This window comes from Bos mutus, chromosome 18, assembly GCF_027580195.1.
Source record: "Bos mutus isolate GX-2022 chromosome 18, NWIPB_WYAK_1.1, whole genome shotgun sequence".
In the NCBI taxonomy this organism is placed as follows: domain Eukaryota; kingdom Metazoa; phylum Chordata; class Mammalia; order Artiodactyla; family Bovidae; genus Bos; species Bos mutus.
In genome coordinates, this window is record NC_091634.1 from 4040898 (window position 1) to 4064027 (window position 23130).

Here is a 23130-nt window from a genome sequence, read left to right on the forward strand (position 1 = left end):
TGCTTCCATGCCTTGGGTATTATAAACACTGTGACTATGAACATTCAGTGCCATACAGCCAAGGTTTTATATTGTTGTTATTCAGTCAATAACTCGTGTCTGACTCTTTGCAGCTCCAAGGACTGCAGCACACCAGGCTCCCCTGTCCTCCACTATCTCCCAGAATTTGCGTAAATTCATGTTCATTGAGTTGGTGATATTATCTAACCATCTCATCCTCTGCCACCTCCTTATCCTTTCGCCTTCAATCTTTCCCAATATTTTATAATGACTATAAATGGCATGCTGCTGCTGCTAAGTCGCTTCCGTCGTGTCCGACTCTGTGCAACCCCATAGACGGCAGCCCACCAGGCTCCACCATCCCTGGGATTCTCCAGGCAAGAACACTGGAGTGGGTTGCCATTTCCTTCTCCAATGCATGAAAGGGAAAAGTGAAAGTGAAGTTGCTCAGTCGTGTCCGACTCTTTGTGACCCCATGGACTGCAGCCCACCAGGCTCCTCCATCCATGGGATTTTCCAAGCAAGAGTACTGGAGTGGGTGGCCATTGCCTTCTCCAATAAATGGCATAAGACCTTTAAAATTATGAATCCCTATGTGTTGCATCTGAAATTTAAAAATATTGTATGTTAACTATACCTCAATTAAAATAAAAATTTAAAAAACCTTCCAGGGTGTTCCCTGGTGGCCTTTTGATTAGAATTCCAGGCTTTCACTACCATGACCCAGGTTCAATCCCTGGTCAGGGAACTAAGATCCTGCAAGCCATGAGCCTGGCAAACAAAAAGAAAGAAAGGAAAAAACTCTCATGATTCTTACCCACCCAAGTCATAACAATTAAGCAGGTACTGTGTGCCAGGCCCCAGTGCTGGATGGACATTCTTGATGGTTTGGCGTCTTGTTTTCTCAGCAGATCACAGATCCACAACTCCATCTAGGATGCGATGTCAGGACTTCCATCAATGCGGTCAGAAGCTGGTCCGTAGGCGGCCGCTCAAGCCCAGGGAGGGGTCTGAGGGCCGCATGTTCCGTTGTCTGAACACCCTCGACCTGGTGGCCTTGGGTGTGGGCATCACCCTGGGAGCTGGCGTGTACATCCTGCCTGGAGAAGTGACCAGGAACAAAGCTGGACCAGCGATCGTCATCTCCTTCCTGGTGGCTGCCCTGTCTTCTGTGCTGTCCGGGCTCTGCTATGCAGAGTTTGGGGCCCGAGCCCCTGGGTCCGGTTCTGCATATCTCTACAGCTATGTCACCGTGGGAGAACTGTGTGCCTTCGTCACTGGCTGGAACCTCTTACTGTCCTACGCCATCAGTGAGATGATGGGGAGGGGAAAGGTGTGGGAGTTGAGATGAGGAAACAAGGAGGGGGAATTAGGGTCTTCAGCTCATTCACGAGAACTTCATTATCCACTTTGTGGGCAAAGTGGGTAATAATGGCAGGAAAAAGGCACAGTTGCATTGTGCCCGGGTCTATTCTTTCCTTCAATGATGGACTAGGAACCCAGAGTAAAGGGAACTGTAGGGAGTGAGTGGGTGAGAGGGACGCATGACCCACAGGCTCATCCCTTCATTGTATTGAAGCCTTTGCTCAGCTATTGGCTTCATGGAAGTTTTCTTTACACATCAGCTTAAAATTTCAATTCTTACCTTCCAGCCCTGCTGGCCCCAATTTCCTGTTATCTTTTCTTGCAAAACACCAATCTCCTCCTAACCCTCTGAGAGGATGACCTGTTTTGTGAATCAGCTGTACCTTCTCTCCCTATCCCGTGAAATGAAACTCTTTGAGATTAATTACTTTGTCTGCTCCCCTCCATGACATACATCCCATGGCACATGGTAGGGGTTCAGTTAAAGCTTGTTCATGAATCTTTCTTCTTCTGCACCTGCAGCCATTGCAAGTGTTGCCAGAGCCTGGAGCTCCACCTTCGACAGCCTGATTGGGAACCACATGTCTCAGGCGTTAAGAGGAACTTTCCCACTGCACGTGCCCTCTTTCCTGGCCAAGTATCCTGACTTTCTTGCCCTGGGTGTGGTGCTGGTGATGATGGGTGAGATGGGGTCAAAGACAGGATGGAAAGAGAGGAGAGCGGGAGGGGACCTTGGCTGGGAAAGACTTGGGATGGCAGAATGGTGAGGGAATTAGTACTGGAAAGGATTTGTGATATGACAGACAGGAAAGCAAGACATAGACTGTAGTTTCCCACCCTTAGCACTACTGACATTCTCGGGAGGAACATTCTTTAGTCTGAGGGACTGTCTTGTGCCTTGTAGTTTTTGTTTTTTTTTTTAAATCATTGTCTGATGATGGAGTGTCCTTTATTTATGAGACAGTTGTGAAGCTCATATCCAAAATCGTGACAACTGGGATGTCTCTAGACATCCCCAAAATTCCCTTGGGAGATAAAATTTCCCCAGCTCAGAATCATTGATTTCAAATGACAACTTTCTTCCTCTGTACCAAGATCAAACTTCTTTTTTTTTTTTTAATTGAGAGGACATTCATCTAGCCTCAAATTAACCAATTGTTCCCAGCTTTATTGAGACATAACTGACAGACAACATTGTATGAGTTTAAGGTGGACACTATGGTGATTTGATCGTTGTGTGTGACACTGGCCACAATAAGAAATTAACCATCTTAAAGTGTATAATTCAGTGGCACTTAGTACATTCACAATGTTGTACAACCATCACCTCCATTTAGTTCCAAACAGGTGCATCACCCTTAAAGGAAACCCTGTACCCACTGATCACTCACCTATCCATCTGTCCACTCCCACCCTCCACAACCTTCAACCCCCAGCAACCACTAGTCTGCTTTCTGTGTCTATGGATTTGGTTATCTTGAATGTCTCGTATTCCATCTCTCCCACAGGAATACTGGTTCTGGGAGCCCGTGAGTCAGCACTGGTTAACAAATGGTTCACGGGCATTAACATTTTGGTTCTCAGCTTCGTCGTCCTCTCTGGCTTCATTAAGGGAGACCTGCACAACTGGCAGCTCACGGAACAGGACTACACATTGGCTGCAGCTGGATCCAATGACTCCTCTAGGTTAGGAGGGTACCCTTGTCCACAGTAATGCATGTCAGATGGTATGGAGCTGAGAATAAGGTGGGGACTAAAGAGATCTGGGCTGATAGGTCTAAGTGATGGGGGTCCTAGGGCCAGGACTTGTGGTGTGAAGGGAGGAGTCCATTAGGGATGGATGAACTCACCTCACCCATGTTCTTCCTCATTCCTTCTCTCATCATAGCTTGGGCCCTCCAGGTTCTGGAGGGTTTGCACCTTTTGGTTTTGATGGGATTTTCCAGGGAGCGGCAACATGCTTCTTCGGGTTTGTTGGGTTTGATGCCATTGCCACTACAGGTAACATGGTCATTGTGCTTCCCATCAGGGGTTTGGGCACAGGTTGGGCCATCCTCAGGCATAGGGATTGGGAGAAGGTTAGCCTGCTTTTGAACATGGAGGAGGGAATTTGATTTTGTGCTTTCACCCTGGCATGTTTACTGACCCAGTATTTCCTCCCATCTTGCAGGGGGAGAAGCCCAGGACCCCCAGCGGTCCATCCCCTTCAGCATCGTGGTCTCACTCTTGATCTGCTTTTTGGCGTATTTTGGTGTCTCAGCGGCACTCACCCTCATGGTGCCCTACTACAAGATTCATCCTGAGAGTCCCTTGCCGCAGGCTTTTCTCCATATTGGGTGGGGCCCTGCCAGATATGTCGTGGTTGTTGGCACCTTCTGTGCTCTTTCATCCAGGTGAGTGTCAAAGTTTTCTCTCCATTTACCATCAGATGTTCAGGTAACCCATGAACATCTTGTTCATGGGTTATCTCTCTTGTTATTTGAGAGATAAGATGAAGAGACATCTTACTCCACTTCATGTAGACTAGGGAGGAGAACCTTCGGCCTGTCCTACTTCTCATGTTCTCACCTATGCTTCCATCTTCTCTTCCAGCCTCCTAGGTACCATGTTCTCCATGTCTCGAGTGACGTATGCAATGGCAGATGACAGGCTCCTTTTCCAAGGACTTGCCCAGATCCATCCTCGCACACGCACTCCCATCATGGCCATCTTGGCTTCTGGAACTCTTGCAGGTGAGTGAACAAAACTCATTCCTTCTTTGATCAATGTCCTTAATTTGTATGTTTCCAGTGGTTTCTCATTCTCTCCCCACACCTTGTTTGTACCCTCATCCTAGGGGTCACAGCATTATTCTTAGAATTCAGTAACCTTGTGGACCTCATGGCAATTGGGACCCTGCTTGCTTACTCCTTCGTGGTGATTTCTGTTCTCGTCCTCAGGTGAGACTCGGCTACACCTTGACTGGGGGTCTTGACCTGGTAGGGATTGATAGGGGAGGTGATCGTCTTCTATATCCATGTCACTTTCTAAGTGCCCCACTAGGCTTAAGGCAGGAAAAAGGTTGATGGGGACACCTATGTTGGGAGACTATGGGCTGATGTTTTTAGGTTGGTGCAAATGTAATTACAGTTTTGGACCATGAATTTTAAATGGAATTTAAAATTGTCATGGAGAAGAATTGGGCCCTTTCTGTTAACCAATGCCGGCTGCAGGCATTGTAGATTTCAGTGCATCTCATTGATTTGCTGAGCACACTTCTCAGATATAATGGTTTCACCAGGATTCAGAAAGCTGTAGTGGATCAGACCAGCATCAGACCACCAAACAGTGACCATGATCTTTCTTTTGATGCAAGTGCTTTAGAACTTCTTCTCAGTCCAACCACTGAGGTGGTCATCACCAGTTGTCGTATAAAATCCACTTTTCATCACATGTCACAATCCGATCAAGAAATGGTTCATTGTTGTTGTTGCATAGATAGAGAAGGTGAAACTTCAAAATGACAATTAAAAAAAAACTTTTCAGTCAGCTCATGAGGCACCCACTTATCAAGCTTTTTCAACTTTCCAATTTTCTTCAAATGCTGAATGACTATAGAAGAGTCAGTGTTGAGTTCTTCAGAAACTTCTCATGTAGTTGGAAGAGGATCAGCTTTGATGATGGCTCTCAGCTCAATTCAGTTCAGTTCAGTCGCTCAGTTGTCACCGACTCTTACCGACTGCATGAACTGCAGCACATCAGGCCTCCCTGTCCATCACCAACTCCCGGAGTTCACCCAAACCCATGTCCATCGAGTCGGTGATGCCATCCAACTATCTCATCCTCTGTCATCCCCTACTCCTCCTGCCCTCAATCTTTCCCAGCATCAGGGTCTTTTCAAATGAGTCAGCTCTTTGCATCAGGTGGTCAAAGTATTGGACTTTCAGCTTCAACATCAGTCCTTCCAATGAACACCCAAGACTGATTTCCTTTAGGATGGACTGGTTGGATCTCCTTGCAGTCCAAGGGGCTCTCAATTGGTCGTTGTCAATTTCCAATGGCCAGCCACTGTGCTCCTCTTCTTCAGGTCTCTTATCTCCTTTGCAAAATTTCTTGAACCACCACTGCACTGTACATTCAATAGCAGTTCCTGGGCCAAATGTATTGTTAATGTTGCAAGTTGTCTCTGCTGCTTTATGACCTATTTTGAACCCAAATAGAAAAATCACTCAAATTTGCTTTTTGTCTAACATCAATGCCATAGTCTAAAATAAATATAAAATAAACAGCAAATAAAAAAAAACATAATGCACATTAAAATGTTGTATAATATAGCCACATTTATTTAGAATGTATTCTAATATCAAATGGTAAATTTCAACAATGTAAAAACCACAATTACTTTTGTTCCAATCTAATAATATAGCTTTAATACCTCTAATTCAGGTACCAACCAGACCAGAATTTAAGCAAGAAGGAGAAAACAGAAAATGAAATTGAGATTTCTGAACATGAAGCAAGTCCTTTGGAATCTGTACCTGAAGCAGGAATCTCAAGGATTCTAAAGAGTCTGTGTGACCCTATTAGCACCAACCCCACCCGGAAATCTGGCCAAATTGTCTACGGATGTGCCTTACTGCTTGGTGAGCAGTGGAATTTCTCTTTGATCATATTCTGAAATTGGCAAGATAGAGTGAGAGCCTGTGTCTTTGGCTGTTGAGGTGTCTTGGAGATATGATGGCCCTTCCTGATATGGGCAGCCTGGGGAGGGGTGTGGCCCAAGGTCCTGACATCTTGGTCTTCTGGAGTCCAGCCTGTTCTCCTCCTCCTTGACCCTTGCAGTTCTCCTGCTGATGATCCTGACTATAATACTGGCTCAGGGGTCCAGATATGTGTTCTCTGGAGACCCCATGTACACAACAGTGGCTGTGCTGCTGCTGCTGCTCATCATTGGGGTCACGGTCATCATCTGGAGGCAGCCCCAGAACCCCTCTCCTCTTACATTCAGGGTAGGTAATCTTATGTGCCCAAAGTGTCCACCTTGAGTGAAGGAGATCTGTGTGCTTTAGGTCTAAATATCCTTTGCTGGACCAGGGAAGAAAGGGAGTTGCTAAAACCAATGGATCTTTCCTGATCCACACTTAGTCCTTTATACACCCAACCTAAGTAGACACCGAACACTCAGATGCAATTGGACTGGAGTCTTCCCACCCCAGTAGGGTTTCCCTTTCAGACGTCTGGGGTGTGCTCAGGGATGAACTGACTTGGTCCACAGGTCCCTATTCTGCCTGTCCTCCCACTGGTGAGCATCTTTGTGAATGTTTACTTGATGATGCAGATGACCTCTGGGATCTGGGTCCAACTTGGCATCTGGAATGTGATTGGTGAGTGGTTTTCTACTAAAAAGAGGGTTCTTTGTTAATATTTATTTATTTGGTCACATTGGGTCTTAGTTGCAGCTCGAAGGCTCTTCGTTGTGGCCGATGGGCTTCTCTCTAGTTGTGACGCACAGACTCCAGAGCATGTGGGCTCCGTAGTCACAGGTAACTGCTGAGTTTTGGCATGTGGTCTCAGTGCAAGCTTAGTTGCTCCAAGGCAGGTGGGATCTTAGTTCCCAGGCCAGGAATTGGACTCGAAGCTTCTGTATTGGTGGGCAGATTCTTAACCATGGAACCACCAGGGAAGTGCCCTAAAGAGCACTGTTGAGTGACTGAACCCAGTCCTCTTCCTACTATCCCTCGCCCCACATTGGGCATTTGTAAGTGAGGAGAGAGCCTACTTTCCCTTCTCACTGTCTCATTTCCCCCCTAGGCTTTGCCATATACTTTGGATATGGAATCCAACACAGCCTGGAGAACAATGGGCAACAGCCACCAGCCTCCACTTTCCAGACTCTTGATGAAAACATCCCTGGTACTGAGTCATCTTAACCAGAGGAAGTAAATGCTGTGTGAAATCCTTCCAGGCACTGGAGGATCTGCTGGTTCAAGGGACACTGTGAGTCTCTATGGAATTTAAAGGTGATAGGCATTGAAAGCCTGAATTTATTGCCAGCAGACAAAATGACTTTTATGTTGTAAAATTCTTAAGTAAACTTTTCAAAGCATGATATACATACAGAAAAGCACATGCTTCATAAGTGTGCACCAAGGTGAATTTTCACAAAGTACAAAAATATTACCAGCAACCAGAGGAAGAAATAAAATATTAACCTGGCACATGAGAAACAAGTTCTTGTGCCAGGAATTTGCCACTTCTGGAAGAAAATACAGGTAACTGTATATTGTGTTGAGAGTTGCACTTTAAATATTAGGACATAGCAATGTTGGACATAAAAGGAAGGAAACAGATAAATTGTGCAAACAGTAACACAAGAAAGCTAGGGGAGATATGGTAATATCAAAATAGATTTTGAGAAAAAGAGAAATAATAACAGATGAAGTGGATCATTCATAATGGTAAAGAGAAATGATCATTTTAATTCTTTTTTCCAACTTTATTGAGATATCATGTAAGAAGGTATAAATGATTACTTTTCTGTCAAAGACCCTTGCTGCTGCTGCTGCTAAGTCGCTTCAGTTGTATCTGACTGTGCGACCCCAGAGACCGCAGCCCACCAGGCTCCCCCATCCCTGGGATTCTCCAGGCAAGAACACTGGAGTGGGTTGCCATTTCCTTCTCCAATGCATGAAAGTGAAAAGTGAAAGTGAAGTCACTCAGTCGTGTCCGACTCCTAGCGACCTCATGGGCTGCAGCCTACCTGGCTGCTCCGTCCATGGGATTTGCAAGGCAAGAGTACTGGAGTGGGTTGCCATTGTCTTCTCCTGCATTGCTAGAGGAAGGGCAATAAGATGGGAAGTAATGGTTGATTGATAAATGGTTAGAGTTGAGTGGAACTAAAACAAAGTTAAATTGCAGAGACAAGATTTAAAAGTTATTGCATGACACAGGGTGCTCAGGGATGGTGCACTGGGATGATCCAGAGGGATGGGATGGGGAGGGAGGTGGGAGGGGGGTTCAGGATGGGGAACACATATACACCCATGGCTGATTCATGTCAATGTATGGCAAAAACCACTACAATATTGTAAAGTAATTAGCCTCCAATTAAAGTAAATAAATTTTTTAAAAAGTTATTGATGCAGAACAGAATGATTGAAATGGAGATTATGGACACTGAAGATGTTGGTAATAATGAAGTATTGTTTGTGAGAATGAACAACTGCAGTTGAGTGAAGGGGGTATGGTGGTCAAGAAAATGTATAGCAAAATTATTAGGTGAATTAAAAAGTAGATGGAGGAGGACTAACAGAACTGGAAAAAAATCACTATCTTGCAAGTTCTACTGAAATTATCAGTTTGGGAAACAATGGAGGCTGAAACTGTCAGGTGAAACTTTGATGGAAGAGGTTGACATCATCTGACTCTTGTTCTTCCCTTACTGTGGAACAACCAGATATAATGTGCTTCCCACTGTGCTGTAATGGCAAAACAGAACACCACCCATAGTCTTGATGAAAAGTTGTATCAGAATATAATCAATCTCCAGATCAAATACCAGATCATATCAGACATGAGGGATAGCTTCCAATTTCAACTGAAAACACAATCAGCCAAACCCAGAATGTGGGCCATTCTCCAGGGGAAAAAAATTGTGCACTTTCTGTAATAATTAAATGATACGACCCTACAGGCAGGCCTCAGAGATATTACTGGTTTGATTTCAGACCACCACAGTAAAGAGAATTGGCACTAAGGAGAGACATGCAATTTTTTGGTCTCCCAGTGCATGTAAAACTTATGTTCACACTACACTGCAATGTATTCAGTGTGCTCTATAGCATTCTGTCATAAATAAATGTATATACTTTAATTTAAAAGAACTTTATTGCTAAAAAATGTGAATTATCTGATAACCAAGGATTGCCATGAATCTTCAACTGGAAAAAAGTGCAACATCTGTGAAGCACAATAAAATAACATATGCTTGTACATGTGTATATATGTATATATATTTAAATGTGTATGTTTATAATTAATATGCATAAAATATGTACATATGATATATGTATTATAATATGTGTTAAGGCTCATTGTTGATCTAAATATAGTGTATCTAATTGTCTTATAATTTAATCTAAGATTCTCTTGGTATAAGAAGTATGGGCTTCCCTGATGGCTCAGATGGTAATGTCGGGGGAGTTTGTAATTTCCTCAGTTCTGTCTCGTCGTGGACAAAAATTTGAAACAACTGACAGACCAGTGTTACAGCCCCGTGTAAATTTCCTCAGACAGACCAGCGTTACAGCACCATGTAATTTCTTCCGGCAGATCAGTATTACAGCTCCGTGTTACAGCTCAGTGTTACAGCTCAGTTTTATTTAGAAAGCAAAGGAAACGTACTTATTTCTACTGAAATGGACACTTGAAAATGAAAGTGAAGTCGTTCAGTTATGTCCAACTCTTTGCGACCCCATGGACTGTAGCCTACCAGGCTCCTCCATCCAGGGAAGAGTACTGGAGTAGGTTGCCATTTTCTTCTCCAGGGGATTTTTCCAACCCAGAAACTGAACCTGGGTCTCCCCCATTGTAGGAAAACATTTTACCATCTGAGCCACCAGGGAAGTCCTCTTGGACACTTAAAGATGGTTAAAATGGTCAATTTCATGTTATGAGTAATAACATAAAATTTAAAAAAAAAGAAGGAAAAAAAAACCCTCTCAGAACCACTCCCTGAGAGTAACCACAGAAGGGTCAAGGCTGATAGCGACATGGCAGATGTACCCCGCCCACCCAGCCTCATCTCCACCCTACCAATGCAGAGGGTAAGGGCAGTCTTCTGTGCTCAAGGCTCTCTGCTTTGATCCTTAGAGATGTCTCAGCTCCAGTCCTGTATGACTTAACCTCAGCCTCCCTGACTGATCCAGTGCTCCAGGCTCTGCCCCAAGGATCCAGTAAGTCTTGGGTCACCCTCTTCTGTAGGAGACTGGGTGCTGAATTCACATCCTCCCAAAGAGACCTCTGCAATCCCAGAGTGGAGGGGGTCAGCCCGGCTCCTGACTGAGGGTGGAGAGACTCATTTTCCAGATGAAAACAGGAGTGGGAGTTGTCAGGTTTATGTGGGAATTGGTGGTGCAGGGGGTTGGATCAGACCATGGAGATTCTGACTCATTTTTTTTTTGACTGGCGCTCAAACAACATCAAAGTTCCCCTTGGATCAGGGTTTATGCTGTGAGGACCACTGATGCCAGTCTCCTCTGTAGTGTCGACCCTCGGATTCTGCAGGTTCCTCCTCTGTGGATGCCCCAGTGACTGTAAGGATCTTGAGCATCCATGGATTTTGGTGTCCTCAGAGGAGGGCTGTGTGCTGATTTATATTAACTCACCATTGATTTGCTAACCCAGAAACTGTGATTTGGCTCTATTTCTTCTTATGGGCAGTAAATTTTAAATATGGTGGTAAATTATATATAGCTTAAAATTTGCCATCTTAACCATTTTTAAGTCTACAGTTCAGTGATGTTAGGTATATTTATATTGTCGTACAACCAACCTTAAGAACTCTTTTCACCTCTTTTTTCTCTTCTTTCCTAAGAAGAAAACTAAAACCGTGTCTCCATTTAACAGTAACTCCCAGTTTCACCCTTCATTCGAGCCCCTGACAAACCACCATTCTACTTTGTCTCTAAGAAGTTGACTCCTCTCAGTACTTCATGGACATGGAATCATAGCATGTTTTTTTGTGACTGGATTATGTCACTGACCATAATGTCCTCAGTGTTCCTCCACACTATAGCATGCATCAGAATTTCCTGTCTCTTTTGGAGAACAGACTTGTGGACACAGAGGGGGAGGGAGAAGGTGGGATGAATTGAAAGAGTAGCATTGAAACATATATACTACCATATGTAAAATAGATAGCTGGTTGGAATTTGCTGTGTGATGCAGGGAGCTCAACCTGGTGCTCTGTGACAACCTAGAGGGGTGGGATGGAGTAGGGGGATGGGAGGGAGGTTCAAGAGGGAGGGGACATATGCATACCTATGGCTGATTCATGTTGATGTATGGCAGAAACAAACACAACAATGCAAAGCAATCATCCTCCAATTAAAAATAAATTTTAAAAAAATATGTGAAAAAAAAATCCCTGTCTGTTTAAGGCTGAATAATATTCCACTGTATGTATAGACCACATTGTGTTAATCTGTTCCTTCATGGATGGACATCTGGGTTGCTTCCAACTTTCAGCTATTGTGAATAATGCTGCTAAGGAACACAGGTGTACAAATATGTCTTTGAACCCTATTGTCAATTCGTTGGGGCATATACAAATGTGGCATGACTGGGTCATGTGGTAAATGTATTTTTCATTTTTGAGGAACCACCATACTGCATCCATAGCTGCTGTCCCATTTTACATTCCTACTCACAGTGCAGAAGGTTCAGCAGCAGCATTTGAGCAAGAACAAAACAGTCCAGAGAAGGATATGACTTGTTCAAGAGTGCTACAGTGTTTGTAGAACCAAGATTCTATCCATAGTTTCCTGGCTCTTTGAATGCTTGCTCTTAATCAAAATGTTAAATTTGGACTTTGGAGTATCAGGGGTGGAAGCCCCCTCACAGTAACTGGTGGTCACAAGGGTCAGCCTAGCCCTGCAGAGCTGTGTAGGCAGAACACATTTCATGTCCCAAAGCAACAGGAAACACAGTCCTGTCATTTCTGATTCAGAATGAACACTAGTCCCCCCTCCCTCCAGGCACTTGGGAGACCACTGTAGTTTGATGCTTTGACTCAGCTGGGCTAGAGTCTGTTCAGTTCAGTTCAGTAGCACAGTCGTGTCCGATTCTTTGTGACCCCATGATTCGCAGCATGCCAGGCCTCCCTGTCCATCACCAACTCCCAGAGTTCACTCAAACTCAGGTCCATCGAGTCAGTGATGCCATCCAGCCATCTCATCCTCCGCCATCCCCTTCTCCTCCTTCCCCCAATCCCTCCCAGCATCAGAGTCTTTTCCAATGAGTCAATCTTCACATGAGGTGGCCAAAGTATTGGAGTTTCAGCCTCAGCATCAGTCCTTCTGTGCCTCCCCTCAAATATCATCTTATTCTTCCCCAGGACAGTTACTATTCCATGTCACTCTGCAAACAATGAAACAGAAAGTGTCCAGGTTTCAGGGTCCTTGGTGAAAAAAAGTGCAGAGTTTGAGCGCTCTGCTCAGCAAGCCCCTAAAAGACTCACTTCACCCCTATCAAAGAGGGGAGGGAATAATGATAATTTGTTCTATTGTGCAGGGGAAAGGAGAAAAAAGATGAAATGTAGTTTCAGCAAAATCAGACAAGCTTGGCTGGTTGATTTCGATTCAAAAATCACCATTCTCACCTATCCAACTAATGCCAACTAAGCACCTATGATGTGCCAGGCTCCGTGATGGAAACTTTTGCTTCTATAGGGGCAGAAGACTTGGCTTTCTAGATTCTTCAGCTGAGATAACAATTCAATTGACATAAGACAGTTGGACACAGTTAGTTTAATATGTACAGGAGCCCCATAAAATTTTTTGAGGCTCAAAGACTGTCAGAAAATTGAAGCTTATATGACCCCCTGAGTTAAGGAGAAAGGGGTGGGGATCTGGGCCTTCAAATGGGAGGAAGACCATGCACAGAAGGATGAGAAGAGCAAGTGCCTGGTGAACAAATGTTTGCCCACTCCAAGCAGGTAAGTCTTTCTGAGATTAAAAAGTTCTCTGTGGTAATAGCTCTCTTCCAGGCATAGGTCTCCGAATCTACATTGTTTTGAACAATTGAGGGAGAGGTAAAGAGCTTCTCCTGAATCTAATGGGTCTTAATTAACTTTAGCTCAAAACAATTTACTGGTCAAAGGGGCACATTTGGGGAGACATAATACACTCCGTCTCACTTCTTTTCAAGCAAACTTTCCAGTAACTTTGAGACAAATTAGAAGTCTTCTCTATGATTGTAGAAACCAAATCTCAGAGATGGAGAGCTTGCCCAGTGTGTCCTTTTACCACCTGCTCCATCACTTCCTTACTCCATAGAACTGGACCCCAGTGCCAAGGGCGGATGGACATTCTTAACGGCTTTATGTCTTCTTTCCTCAGCAGACTGTAGCCTCCTCAACTACGTCTAGGATGTTGCTTCAGTTTGTTCATCAATTTGGTCAAAAGCTCACCCGCAAGCAGCTACTGGAACCCATAGATGAGTCTGAGAGACCCGTGGCTCATCTGAACACCCTAAACCTGGTGAACGTGGGTGTGGGCAGGATGTTGATAGTTGGCATATACATTCTGGCTGGTGCACTGGCCAAGTTCATAGCTGGACCAGCAACCATCATCTCGTTCTTGGTGGCTGCCATGTTTTCTGTATTATCTGGGCTCTGCTATGCTGAATTTGGGGCCTGGGTACCACGCTCTGGTTCTACATATTTCTACAGCTATGTCACAATGGGTCAAGTCTATGCCTTCATCATTGGTTGGAACTCCATACTTCTCTTAGTTACGGGTGAGACGATGGGCCAGCAAATGGTGTGGGGCTTAAGCCTGGGAAACTATGTTGGAGGATTGGGTTCTCAGTCATTCATGAGCACTTTATTCTTGGCCTCGTGAAGGGAAGTTGATAATAGTGTCAGGAAGACCCCACAACTACATTCAACTCGGTTCTATCCTGTGTCCTTAAATGATGGACCATGAACCCAGGAGAAAAAGGAACTGTAGGGAATGGGTGAGAGGGAGGCATGTCCCACAGGTTGATCCCCTCATCATAGTGAAGTCTTTGCTCAGTTGTTGCCTTCCTGGGATTTTCCTTTACCACTTTATTTCAAATTTCATGCCTATACCAGCCCTCCCATTCCCACTTATGTGTTTTCTTTTCTTGTATAACATTGATCTCCTCCTAACATATTAAAACACCTGACATTTTGGTGAATCATTTGGGTCTACTCTCCCCAACTCATGAAAAAAATTCTTTGATATTTTGTATTTTGTAGCAGGTATTTGTATATATAGGCTTTTTGTATATACAGGTATTTTATCTGTGTTTTTAGATACTATGGCACATCAATTTTTGTTTGTCAATGAACGCTCCTCTTCTGCCTCTGCAGGCACTGCCGCCTTGGCCAGGGCCTCGAGTTACATCTTTGACAGCCTGATTGGAAATCACATCTCTCAGGCATTACAGGAAACTTTCTCTCTGCAGCTGCCTTACTCCCTGGCCACATATGCAGACTTTTTTGCCCTGGGCCTGGTACTGCTGATGACAGGTGAGACAGGGCTCAACAACAGGATGGAAAGAGCAGGGTGTGGAATGGGAGCTGGTGTAGGAAAGGCTTGGTGTGGCAGAATGGTGGGGGATTAGAAATAGAAAGAATGGTCTTGAAATAGAAGCTAAGACATAGACCATTGTTTTCCACCCTTGGCACTACTGACAATTTGGGCTTATCATTCTTTGGTGTGAAGGGACTGTCCTGTGAATTTTAATTTCTTTTCTTAATCATTATTGAGTGTTGAGTGTCATCTTGGCCTTTGCTCACTAGATACCAGTGACATCCACCCACCCCCAACTGTGGCAATCAGGGTGTCTCCAGACAGTGCCAACGTCCCTTGGGGAATAAAATTACCCCAAGCTGAGAATCATTTACTTAGACCAACAAGTCTTCCTTTGTACTGAGGCCAAAGATTTTTTTTTTTTTAATTGACAGGAAGTTCACATAGCATAAAATTAACCACTTTGTACCTCTTCCCAGCTTCAGTCATAAATAACTGACATACAACATTGTGTAAGATTAAGGTGTACATCTTGCTTTGTTAGACATGTATTCTGAGAAGATTGCCACAATAATTAACATCTTAAAGTGTACAATTCAGTAGCGTTAGGCACATCTGTAATGTTGGGCAACCATCACCTCCATCTAGTTCCAAACACGTTCAACACCTCTGTGCCCACTAAGCAGTCACTGTCTGTTTGTCCACCACCACCAACTGCCAGCCCTGAGCAACTATTTCTCTGCTTCCTGTTGTTGTTCAGTCACTAAGTCATATCCAACTCTTTGCAACCCCATGGATTATGTATGCCAAGCTCCTCTGTCCTCCACTATCTTCTGGAGTTTGCTCAAATTTATGTCCATTGAGTCAGTGATACTATCCAACATTTCATTCACTGTCACCCTCTTCTCCTTCTGCCCTCAATCTTACCCAGCATCAGAATCTTTTCCAATGAGTCAGTTCTGCCCATCAGGTGGCCAAAATTTTGGAGCTTCAGCATCAGTCCTTCCAATGAATATTCAGGGTTGATTTCCTTTAGGATTGATTCGTTTGTTCCCCTTGCTGTCAAAGGGACTCTCAAGAGTCTTCTCCAACACCACAGTTCAAAAGCATCAGTTCTTTGGTGCTCAGCCTTCTTATGGTCCAACTCTCACATCTGTACATGACTATTGGAAAAACCATAGCTTTGACTATATGGACCTTTGTAGCAAAGTGTGATGTGCTGCAATGCTGTCTGATTGCCATAGCTTTCCTTCCAAGCAAATATCTTTTAATTTCATGGCTGCAGTCACTTTAATAATGGCTGTCTAGGTTTGCTGCAATCCTTTCCTTCCAAGAAGCAAATGTCTTTTGATTTTGGATGGCAGCAGTCACTTGCCTGGAGAATCCTGCAGTGATTTTGCAATCCCAAAAAAGAAAATCTGTCACTGTCTGCAGTGATTTCACTTTTCCTTGTCTATTTGCCAGGAAGTGATGGGACCAGATGCTATGGTCTTAGCTTTATTAATGTTGAGTTTTAAGCCAGCTTTTTCACTCTCCTATTTCACTTTCATCACAAAGCTCTTTAAGCTGTGATTTCAGTTGTAACCTGATTATGGGTTTTCTCCATCCCTCTAGTGTCATAGCAATAAAGTCTTTGCTTGATGACTAGATACAAAAAAAAAAAAAAAGAAGAAGAAGCTCTTTAGTTCATGTTCATTTTCTGCCATTAGGGTGGTATCATCTACATATCTGAGATTGTTGCTATTTTTCCTGGCAATCTTGATTCCAGCTTGTGCTTCATCCAGCTTGGCATTTTGCATGATGTACTCTGCATGTAAGTTAAATAAGCAGGGTGACAATATACAGCCTTGATATAGTCCTTTCCCAATTTGGAACCAGTCCATTATTCTATGTCCAGTTCTAGGTGTTTCTTCTTGACCTGCATAGATTTCTCAGGATACAGGTAAAGTGGTCTGGAATTCCTATCTCTTTAAGAATTTTCACAGTTTGTGTGATCCACACAGCCAAAATCTTTAGTGTAGTCAAATGAAGCAGAAGTATATGATTCATTGGTATTTCCCCCCGCGTTCCCTGTGATCCAATGAATGTTGGCAATTTGATCTCTGATCCTTTGCATTTTCTTAACTCTGTTGTACATCTGAAAGTTCTTGATTCCCATATTGCTGAAGCATAGCTTTGAAGGATTTTGAGCATAACCTTGAAGCATGTGAAATGAGTGCAATTGTACAGTAGTTTGAGCATTCTTTGGCATTGCCCTTCTTTGGGATTAGAATGAAAACTGATCTAGAAGTCCTGAAGCTACTGTTGAGTTTCCCAAGTTTGCTCACGTATCAACTACAGCACTTTCACAGCATCATCTTTTAGGATTTGAAATCGCTCAGCTGGAATTCCATCACCTTCACTAGCTTTGTTTGTACTATTGCTTCCTAAGACCCACTTGACTTCACACTCCAGGATGTCTGGTTCTAGGTGAATGACCACACCATCTTGGTTATCCAGACCACTGAGACATTTTTTTTTGTATAGTTCTGGGTATTCGTGCCACCTCTTCTAAATCTCTTCTGCTTCTGTTAGTCCCTTACCATTTCTGTCCTTTATCATCCCCATCCTTCCATGAAATGTTCCCTTAATATCCCAGGTTTTCTTGAAGAGATCTCTAGTCTTTCCCACTCTGCTGTTTTCCTCTATTTCTTTGCATTGTTCATTTAAGATGGCTTTCTTGTCTCTCCCTGCTATTCTCTGGAATTCTGCATCCAGTTGGTTATATCTTTCCCTTTCTCCTTTGTCTTTCACTTCTCATCTTCCCTCACCTATTTGTAAAGCCTCCTCAGACACCCATTTTGCCTTTCTGCATTTCTTTTCCTTGGGGATGGTTTTGGTCACTGCCTCATGTACAGTGTTAGGAATCTCTGGCCCTAGTTCTTCAGGCAGTCTGCCTACCAGATCTAATTCCTTGAATCTATTTGTCACCTCCACTGTTTAATTATAATGGATTTTATTTAGGTCATACCTGAATGGTCTGGTAGTTTTCCCTACTTTCTTCAATTTAAGCCTGAATTTTGCAATAAGGAACTGATGATCTGAGCTACAATCAGCTCCAGGTCTTTCTTTTACTGACTGTATAGAGCCTCTCCACCTTCAGCTACAAAAAATATAATAAATCTGATTTCAGTATTGAACTTTTGGTGATGTCCAAGTGAAGAGTCATCTTTTGTGTTGTTGAAAAAGGGTGTTTCTATGACTAGTATATCTATAAATGTATCAATAATTTGAGTGTTTCATATTACATCTTTCCCACAGGACTACGGCTTCTGGGAGCTCGTGAGTCAATCCTGGTTACAAAAATATCCATAGGAATAAACATTTTGGTTCTCATTTTCATTACCATCACTGGCTTCATTAAGGGAGATCTGCATAACTGGAAGCTCACAGAACAGGACTACAAACTGAACACATCTGGATCCAGAGACATCTATGGTTAGGACGGTAATATTGGCCATAATATACGGTTGACGGGCATGCAGAGCTGGTATGGTGTGGACTAAAGATATCTGGGCTGTTGGGTCCAGATGAAGCAAGTCCTGGAGCCCAGGACTTGAGGTATGAAGGGAGAAGCTCAAGAGATGGAAGAACACACCTCACCCACTTTCTTTCTCTTTCCTTCTCTCACCGTAGCTTGGGCCCTTTGGGTTCTGGAGGGTTTGCACCTTTCGGCTTTGAAGGGATTCTCCAGGGAACAGCTACATGTTTCTACTATTTTTTTGGTGCTGATGTTCTTGCCACTAAAGGTAACATGGTCACTGTGTGTCCCATCTGAGGTTTGGGAACAGACTGGCTGCCTCTGGCTTTGAGGAAACCTGAATGAGGAGTACAATAAGGAAGGGGATTTTTCCCAGTGTGTTTTCCTGACTCAACACTTCTTCCCTTTCTGCAGGGGCAGAAGCTATAAATCCTCATCGTTCCATCCCCTGGAGCATCTTGATCACCATCTTTATCTGCTTTTTGGCTTACTCTGGTGTCTCAGTGGCACTCACCCTCATGGTGCCCTACTACCTGATTCAGCCTCACAACCCTTTGCCACAAGCCATTCTCCATAGTTTGTGGCTCCCCGCCACATACATCATGACAGTTGGTACCCTCTGTGCTCTTATATTCAGGTCAGTGCCATGGTTTCCTCCCTGTCTACTGTCAATGCTCAGATCTCCAAACCCTTAGGATTGGTAAAGAAGACAGAGAGACACCTTACCCCAAGCCGACAAGAGAGCAGAAGCCCTGCTCTGTCCTTCTCCACATCCTTACATGCTTCCATCTTCTCTTCCAGACTCCATACTGCCGTGTTCAGAATGCCTACTTTGATCTACACAATGGCAGAGGACGGGCTCCTTTTCCGGGTGCTTACCCGGATCCACGTCTGCACAGGCATCCATGTCCTGGCCATGATGTCTGCTGCAAATCTTGCAGGTTAAAAAACATTTTTTGAAACCCATGCTTTAACTTACATATTTTTAGCTGTTTCTCACTCCCTTCTCCACCTTGTTTGCGCCCTCATTCTAGGGATCATGGCGTTACTCTTCAGATTCACAGATCTTGTGGATCTCGTGTCAGTCGGGACCCTGCTCATCTACTCCCTGGTGGCATTTTCTATTCTTGTCCTCAGGTGAGACCCCACTACACCTCGGTAGGGAGTCTTGGAGATTAGTTGGGAGGTAAACGTCTTCTGCCTTCATGCTATCTTCTAAAAGTCCTGCTCTGCTTAAGACAGGACACATGTGAAATAGGCTGTGTGATGTTGGATGAGTAGGGGCTGCTGCTAATATTGCCTTAAAACCTCTAATTCAGGTACCAGCCAGACCAGAATTTAAGCAAGAATGAGAACACAGAGGAGGAAATTGAGATGCCTGTCCCTGATGAACATCCGCTGGACTCTGAACCTGAAGCAAGAAACTCAAACATTCTAAAGAGTCTGTGGTTCCCTATCAGCACCATCCCCACTAGGAAATCTGGCCAGATTGTCTATGGATGTGCCTCACTACTCGGTGAGCAGTGGGATTTCTCTTTGGTCGTTTGCTGAAATTGACAGTATGGTGTTGGAGTGTGTATTTTGTCAACTGAGGAGTCCTGGTGATATGAGGGCCCTTGCTGAGGTGGGCAGCCTGGGGAGAGGGGTGGCCCAAGGTCTTGACATCTTCAGCTTCTGAAGTTGAACCTGTTCTCCTCCACCTTGACCCCTGTAGTTCTCCTGATGATAATCTTGAGCCTGATCCTGGTCCAGTGGTCCAGTCAGGGGTTTTCTGGAGACTCCAAGTACACACCAGTGGCTGTGCTGCTGCTGCTGCTCATCATTGGAGTCATGGTCATCATCTGGAGGCAGCCCCAGAACCCCATTCCTCTTTATTTTAAGGTAAGTGACCTTATGTGCCCAAACTGTCCACCTGGAGTGAACATGCTTCATGGTCTAAACATCCAGGGAGTGAGGGGAACTGCTAAAACCAACAGACTCTTCCTGATCCCCCTCAGTACTTTACATACATGGTCTGAGTAGGCACTGAATACACAGACTGAAGGCTGGTCTTCTTGCCCACTTGGGGTAGAGACTCTCATTCAGGCATCTGGGGTGTGTTCAGGGATGAACTGACTCTGCCCCACAGGTCCCTGCTCTGCCTGTCCTCCCACTGGTGAGCATCCTTGTGAACATTTACTTGATGATGCAGATAACTTCTGGGACCAGGGCCATATTTGGCATCTGGAATGTGATCGGTAAGTGGCTTTCTGGCATAAAGAGACCCCTTGAGTGACAGATCCCAAACTGAGCTCCCCTAAACTTCTTGACCACCATAGGAGACCTATTGGATGTTTGTAACCAGGAAGAGTGCCTGCTTATCCTTCTCATTTTCTCATTTCCTTACTAGGATTTCTCATATACTTTGGATACGGGATCCGACACAGCCTGGAGGAGAACGATGAGCAACAACCACCAGCTTCCACCTCCCAGACTCTTGACAAAAACACCCCTAGTCCTGAGTCATCTTAACCACAAGTCATAGATGCTGTGTAGAATCCCTATATACATAGGAGGTGTCTTCTGCTACATGAACACTTTCAGCCTCTATGGAGTGTGAAGGTGTATGCATCTACAGCCCTGTCTTTATTGCCAGTGGACAAAGTGACTTTAATGTTTTCTAATTTTTAAGTAAGCTTTTCAAAGCATGATGTACATACAGAAAAACACATGCTTCTGAAGTTTGCAGCAATACCGATTTTCACAAAGAAAGTACAACAACATAACAGTGGGAGAAAGACAATGTTAACCTGGCACCTGAGAAACAACTCCTTGTTCCCATCTCCAGCCTGAGCACAGAGCTGGCCACTTGAGGAGGAAACATAGGTAATCATGTATTGTGTAAGAGTTACACCTTAAATATTCAGTCATCAATAAGTTTGAAGTAAAAGGTCAGTTTTCATTCCAATCCCAAGAAAGGTAATGCCAAAGAATGTTCAAACTACCAAACAACTGTGCTCATTTCACAGCCTAGCAAGAAAATGCTCAAAATCCTAAGCTAGACTTCAGCAGTACATGAACTGACAACTTCCAGATTCAAGCTAGGTTTAGAAAAGGTAGATGAACTAGAGATCAAATTGCCTACAATTGTTGGATCACAAAGAAAGCGAGGCAATTCCAGAAAAACATCAACTTCTGCTTCATTAACTATGCCAAACCCTTTGACTGTGTGGACCACAACTAACTGTGGAATATCCTTAAAGAGATGGGAATACCAGACCATCTTACCTGTCTCCTGAGAAACCTGTATGCAGGTCAAAAAGCAACAGTTAGAATCAGACATGGAATGGTGGACTGGTTCACAACTGGCAAGGGAGTATGATAAGGCTATATATTGTTCCCCTCTTATTTAAATTATATGCAGAGTACATGATGCAAAATGCTGGGCTGGATGAATCACAAGCTGGAATCAAGATTGCCAGGAGAAGTATCAACAACCTCAGATGATACCATCCTAATGACAGAAAGTGAAGAGGAAATAAAGAGCCTCTTGATAAAGATGAAAGAGGAGAGCGAAAAGCCTGGCTTAACACTTAGTATTCAAAAATACTAAGATCATAGCATCTGGTCCTGTTACTTCCTGGCAAATAGAAGAGGAAAAAGTGGAAGCAGTGACAGATTTTCTTTCCTTTGACTCCAAAATCACTGCAGACAATGACTGTAGCCATGAAATTAAAAAACACTTGATCCTTGAAAAGAAACCTATGACAGACCTAGACAGCATATTAAAAAGCAGAGAGATTACTTTGTCGACAAAGGTTTGTCTAGTCAAAGCTGCAGTTTTTCCAGTAGTCGTGTATGGATGTGAGAGTTCGGCCATAAAGAAGGCTGAACACTGCAGAATTGATGCTTTTGAAAACTGTGGTGCTGGGTAAGACTCTCGAGAGTCCTTTGTACTGCAAGGCGATCAAACCAGAAAACTCTAAAGGAAATCAACCCTGAATATCCATTGGAAGGATTGATGCTGAAGTTGAAGCTCCAATACTTTGGCCACATGATGTGCAGAGCTGATTCAATGGAAAAGACCCTGATTCTGGGAAAGCTGAGGGCAGGAGGAGAAGAGGGAACAGGCAATGAGATGTTTAGATAGCATCACTGACTCAATGGACACCTCCAGGAGATAGTGGAGGATAGAGGAGCCTGGTGTGCTGCATTCCACGTGGTCACAAAGACTTGTACATGACTTAGCAACTGAACAACCACAACAGGACCCTGCAGGCATGCCTCTGAGATATTCCTGGTTTGATTCCAGACTACTATAGTGAAGAGAACTGGCAATAAAGAGAATCACACAAATTTTTTTATTTAACCGACTCAATGGACCTTGGTTTGGGTGGACTCCGGGAGTTGGTGATGGACAAGGAGGCCTGGCTTGCTGCAGTTCATGGGATGGCAAAGAGTTGGACACAACTGAGTGACTGAACTGAACTGACTGCATATAAACTTATGTTTACACTACACTGTAGTCTATTCAGTGTGCTATATATTCTCTCTAAAAAATGTACATACTTTAACTTAAAAGTACTTTATTGCTGAAAAATGCTAGCTGTCATCTGACAACCCAGAGTTGCCACAAAACCTCAGTTTGCAGAAACTGCAGCATCTGCAAAGCACAATAAAATGATATCTGCTTGTACATGTGTATGTATATATTGAAAGATGTATAGTTATTAAGCACAAAAGATATATATGTATTAAAGTATAGGTGCCAAGGTTCATTGTTGATCTAAAATCAATGCATCTAGATGTCCTGTAATACTATTTGCTAAATCTGTCACCTCTTGGTATCTCTGTATGGTCTCCACATCATAATAACCTCTTGACATTTGGGATTAGTCAAACTTCGTTAGGGCCCATCCTCATGACCTCATTTATCTTAATTACCTCTTTAAGGCCCCCAAACAAAATACAGTCACATTCTGAAGTCCTGGGGATCAGGAATTCAAC

At 43.8% G+C, this 23130-nt stretch overlaps 2 protein-coding genes across 2 annotated transcripts; both read left to right on the plus strand.

Annotated features, from left to right (window-relative positions):
* The first annotated feature begins 937 nt into the window (after nucleotides 1–937).
* Nucleotides 938–13492, plus strand: LOC102277852 (cationic amino acid transporter 3). The gene is made up of 12 exons (XM_005910387.2): nucleotides 938–1310; nucleotides 1888–2046; nucleotides 2874–3051; nucleotides 3254–3366; nucleotides 3536–3758; nucleotides 3958–4097; nucleotides 4202–4304; nucleotides 5791–5987; nucleotides 6187–6353; nucleotides 6620–6728; nucleotides 7156–7257; nucleotides 13464–13492. The coding sequence occupies exons 1-12, from the start codon at nucleotides 938–940 to the stop codon at nucleotides 13490–13492; spliced, it is 1893 nt and encodes a 630-aa protein (XP_005910449.2).
* Nucleotide 13493: 1 nt separating this feature from the next.
* LOC102278691 (cationic amino acid transporter 3-like) lies at nucleotides 13494–20655 on the plus strand. Its single transcript, XM_070388316.1, has 11 exons — nucleotides 13494–13863; nucleotides 14462–14620; nucleotides 17925–18095; nucleotides 18293–18412; nucleotides 18559–18781; nucleotides 18946–19085; nucleotides 19179–19281; nucleotides 19464–19660; nucleotides 19859–20025; nucleotides 20273–20381; nucleotides 20534–20655. Exons 1-11 carry the CDS (start codon nucleotides 13494–13496, stop codon nucleotides 20653–20655), a joined length of 1881 nt encoding a protein of 626 aa, XP_070244417.1.
* The last annotated feature ends 2475 nt before the right edge of the window (nucleotides 20656–23130 follow it).

Bases quoted from the DNA above. Each gene is read 5' to 3' on its own strand.
- LOC102277852 (XM_005910387.2), top strand. From the start codon at position 938: ATGCGATGTCAGGACTTCCATCAATGCGGTCAGAAGCTGGTCCGTAGG. The intron at 2,047-2,873 runs GTGAGATGGGGT...TCTCTCCCACAG, and splicing joins TGTGGTGCTGGTGATGATGG to GAATACTGGTTCTGGGAGCC. The intron at 4,305-5,790 runs GTGAGACTCGGC...CCTCTAATTCAG, and splicing joins ATTTCTGTTCTCGTCCTCAG to GTACCAACCAGACCAGAATT.
- LOC102278691 (XM_070388316.1), top strand. From the start codon at position 13,494: ATGTTGCTTCAGTTTGTTCATCAATTTGGTCAAAAGCTCACCCGCAAG. The intron at 18,096-18,292 runs TCTATGGTTAGG...TTTCCTTCTCTC, and splicing joins CACATCTGGATCCAGAGACA to ACCGTAGCTTGGGCCCTTTG. The intron at 20,026-20,272 runs GTAAGTGACCTT...TCTGCCCCACAG, and splicing joins CCATTCCTCTTTATTTTAAG to GTCCCTGCTCTGCCTGTCCT.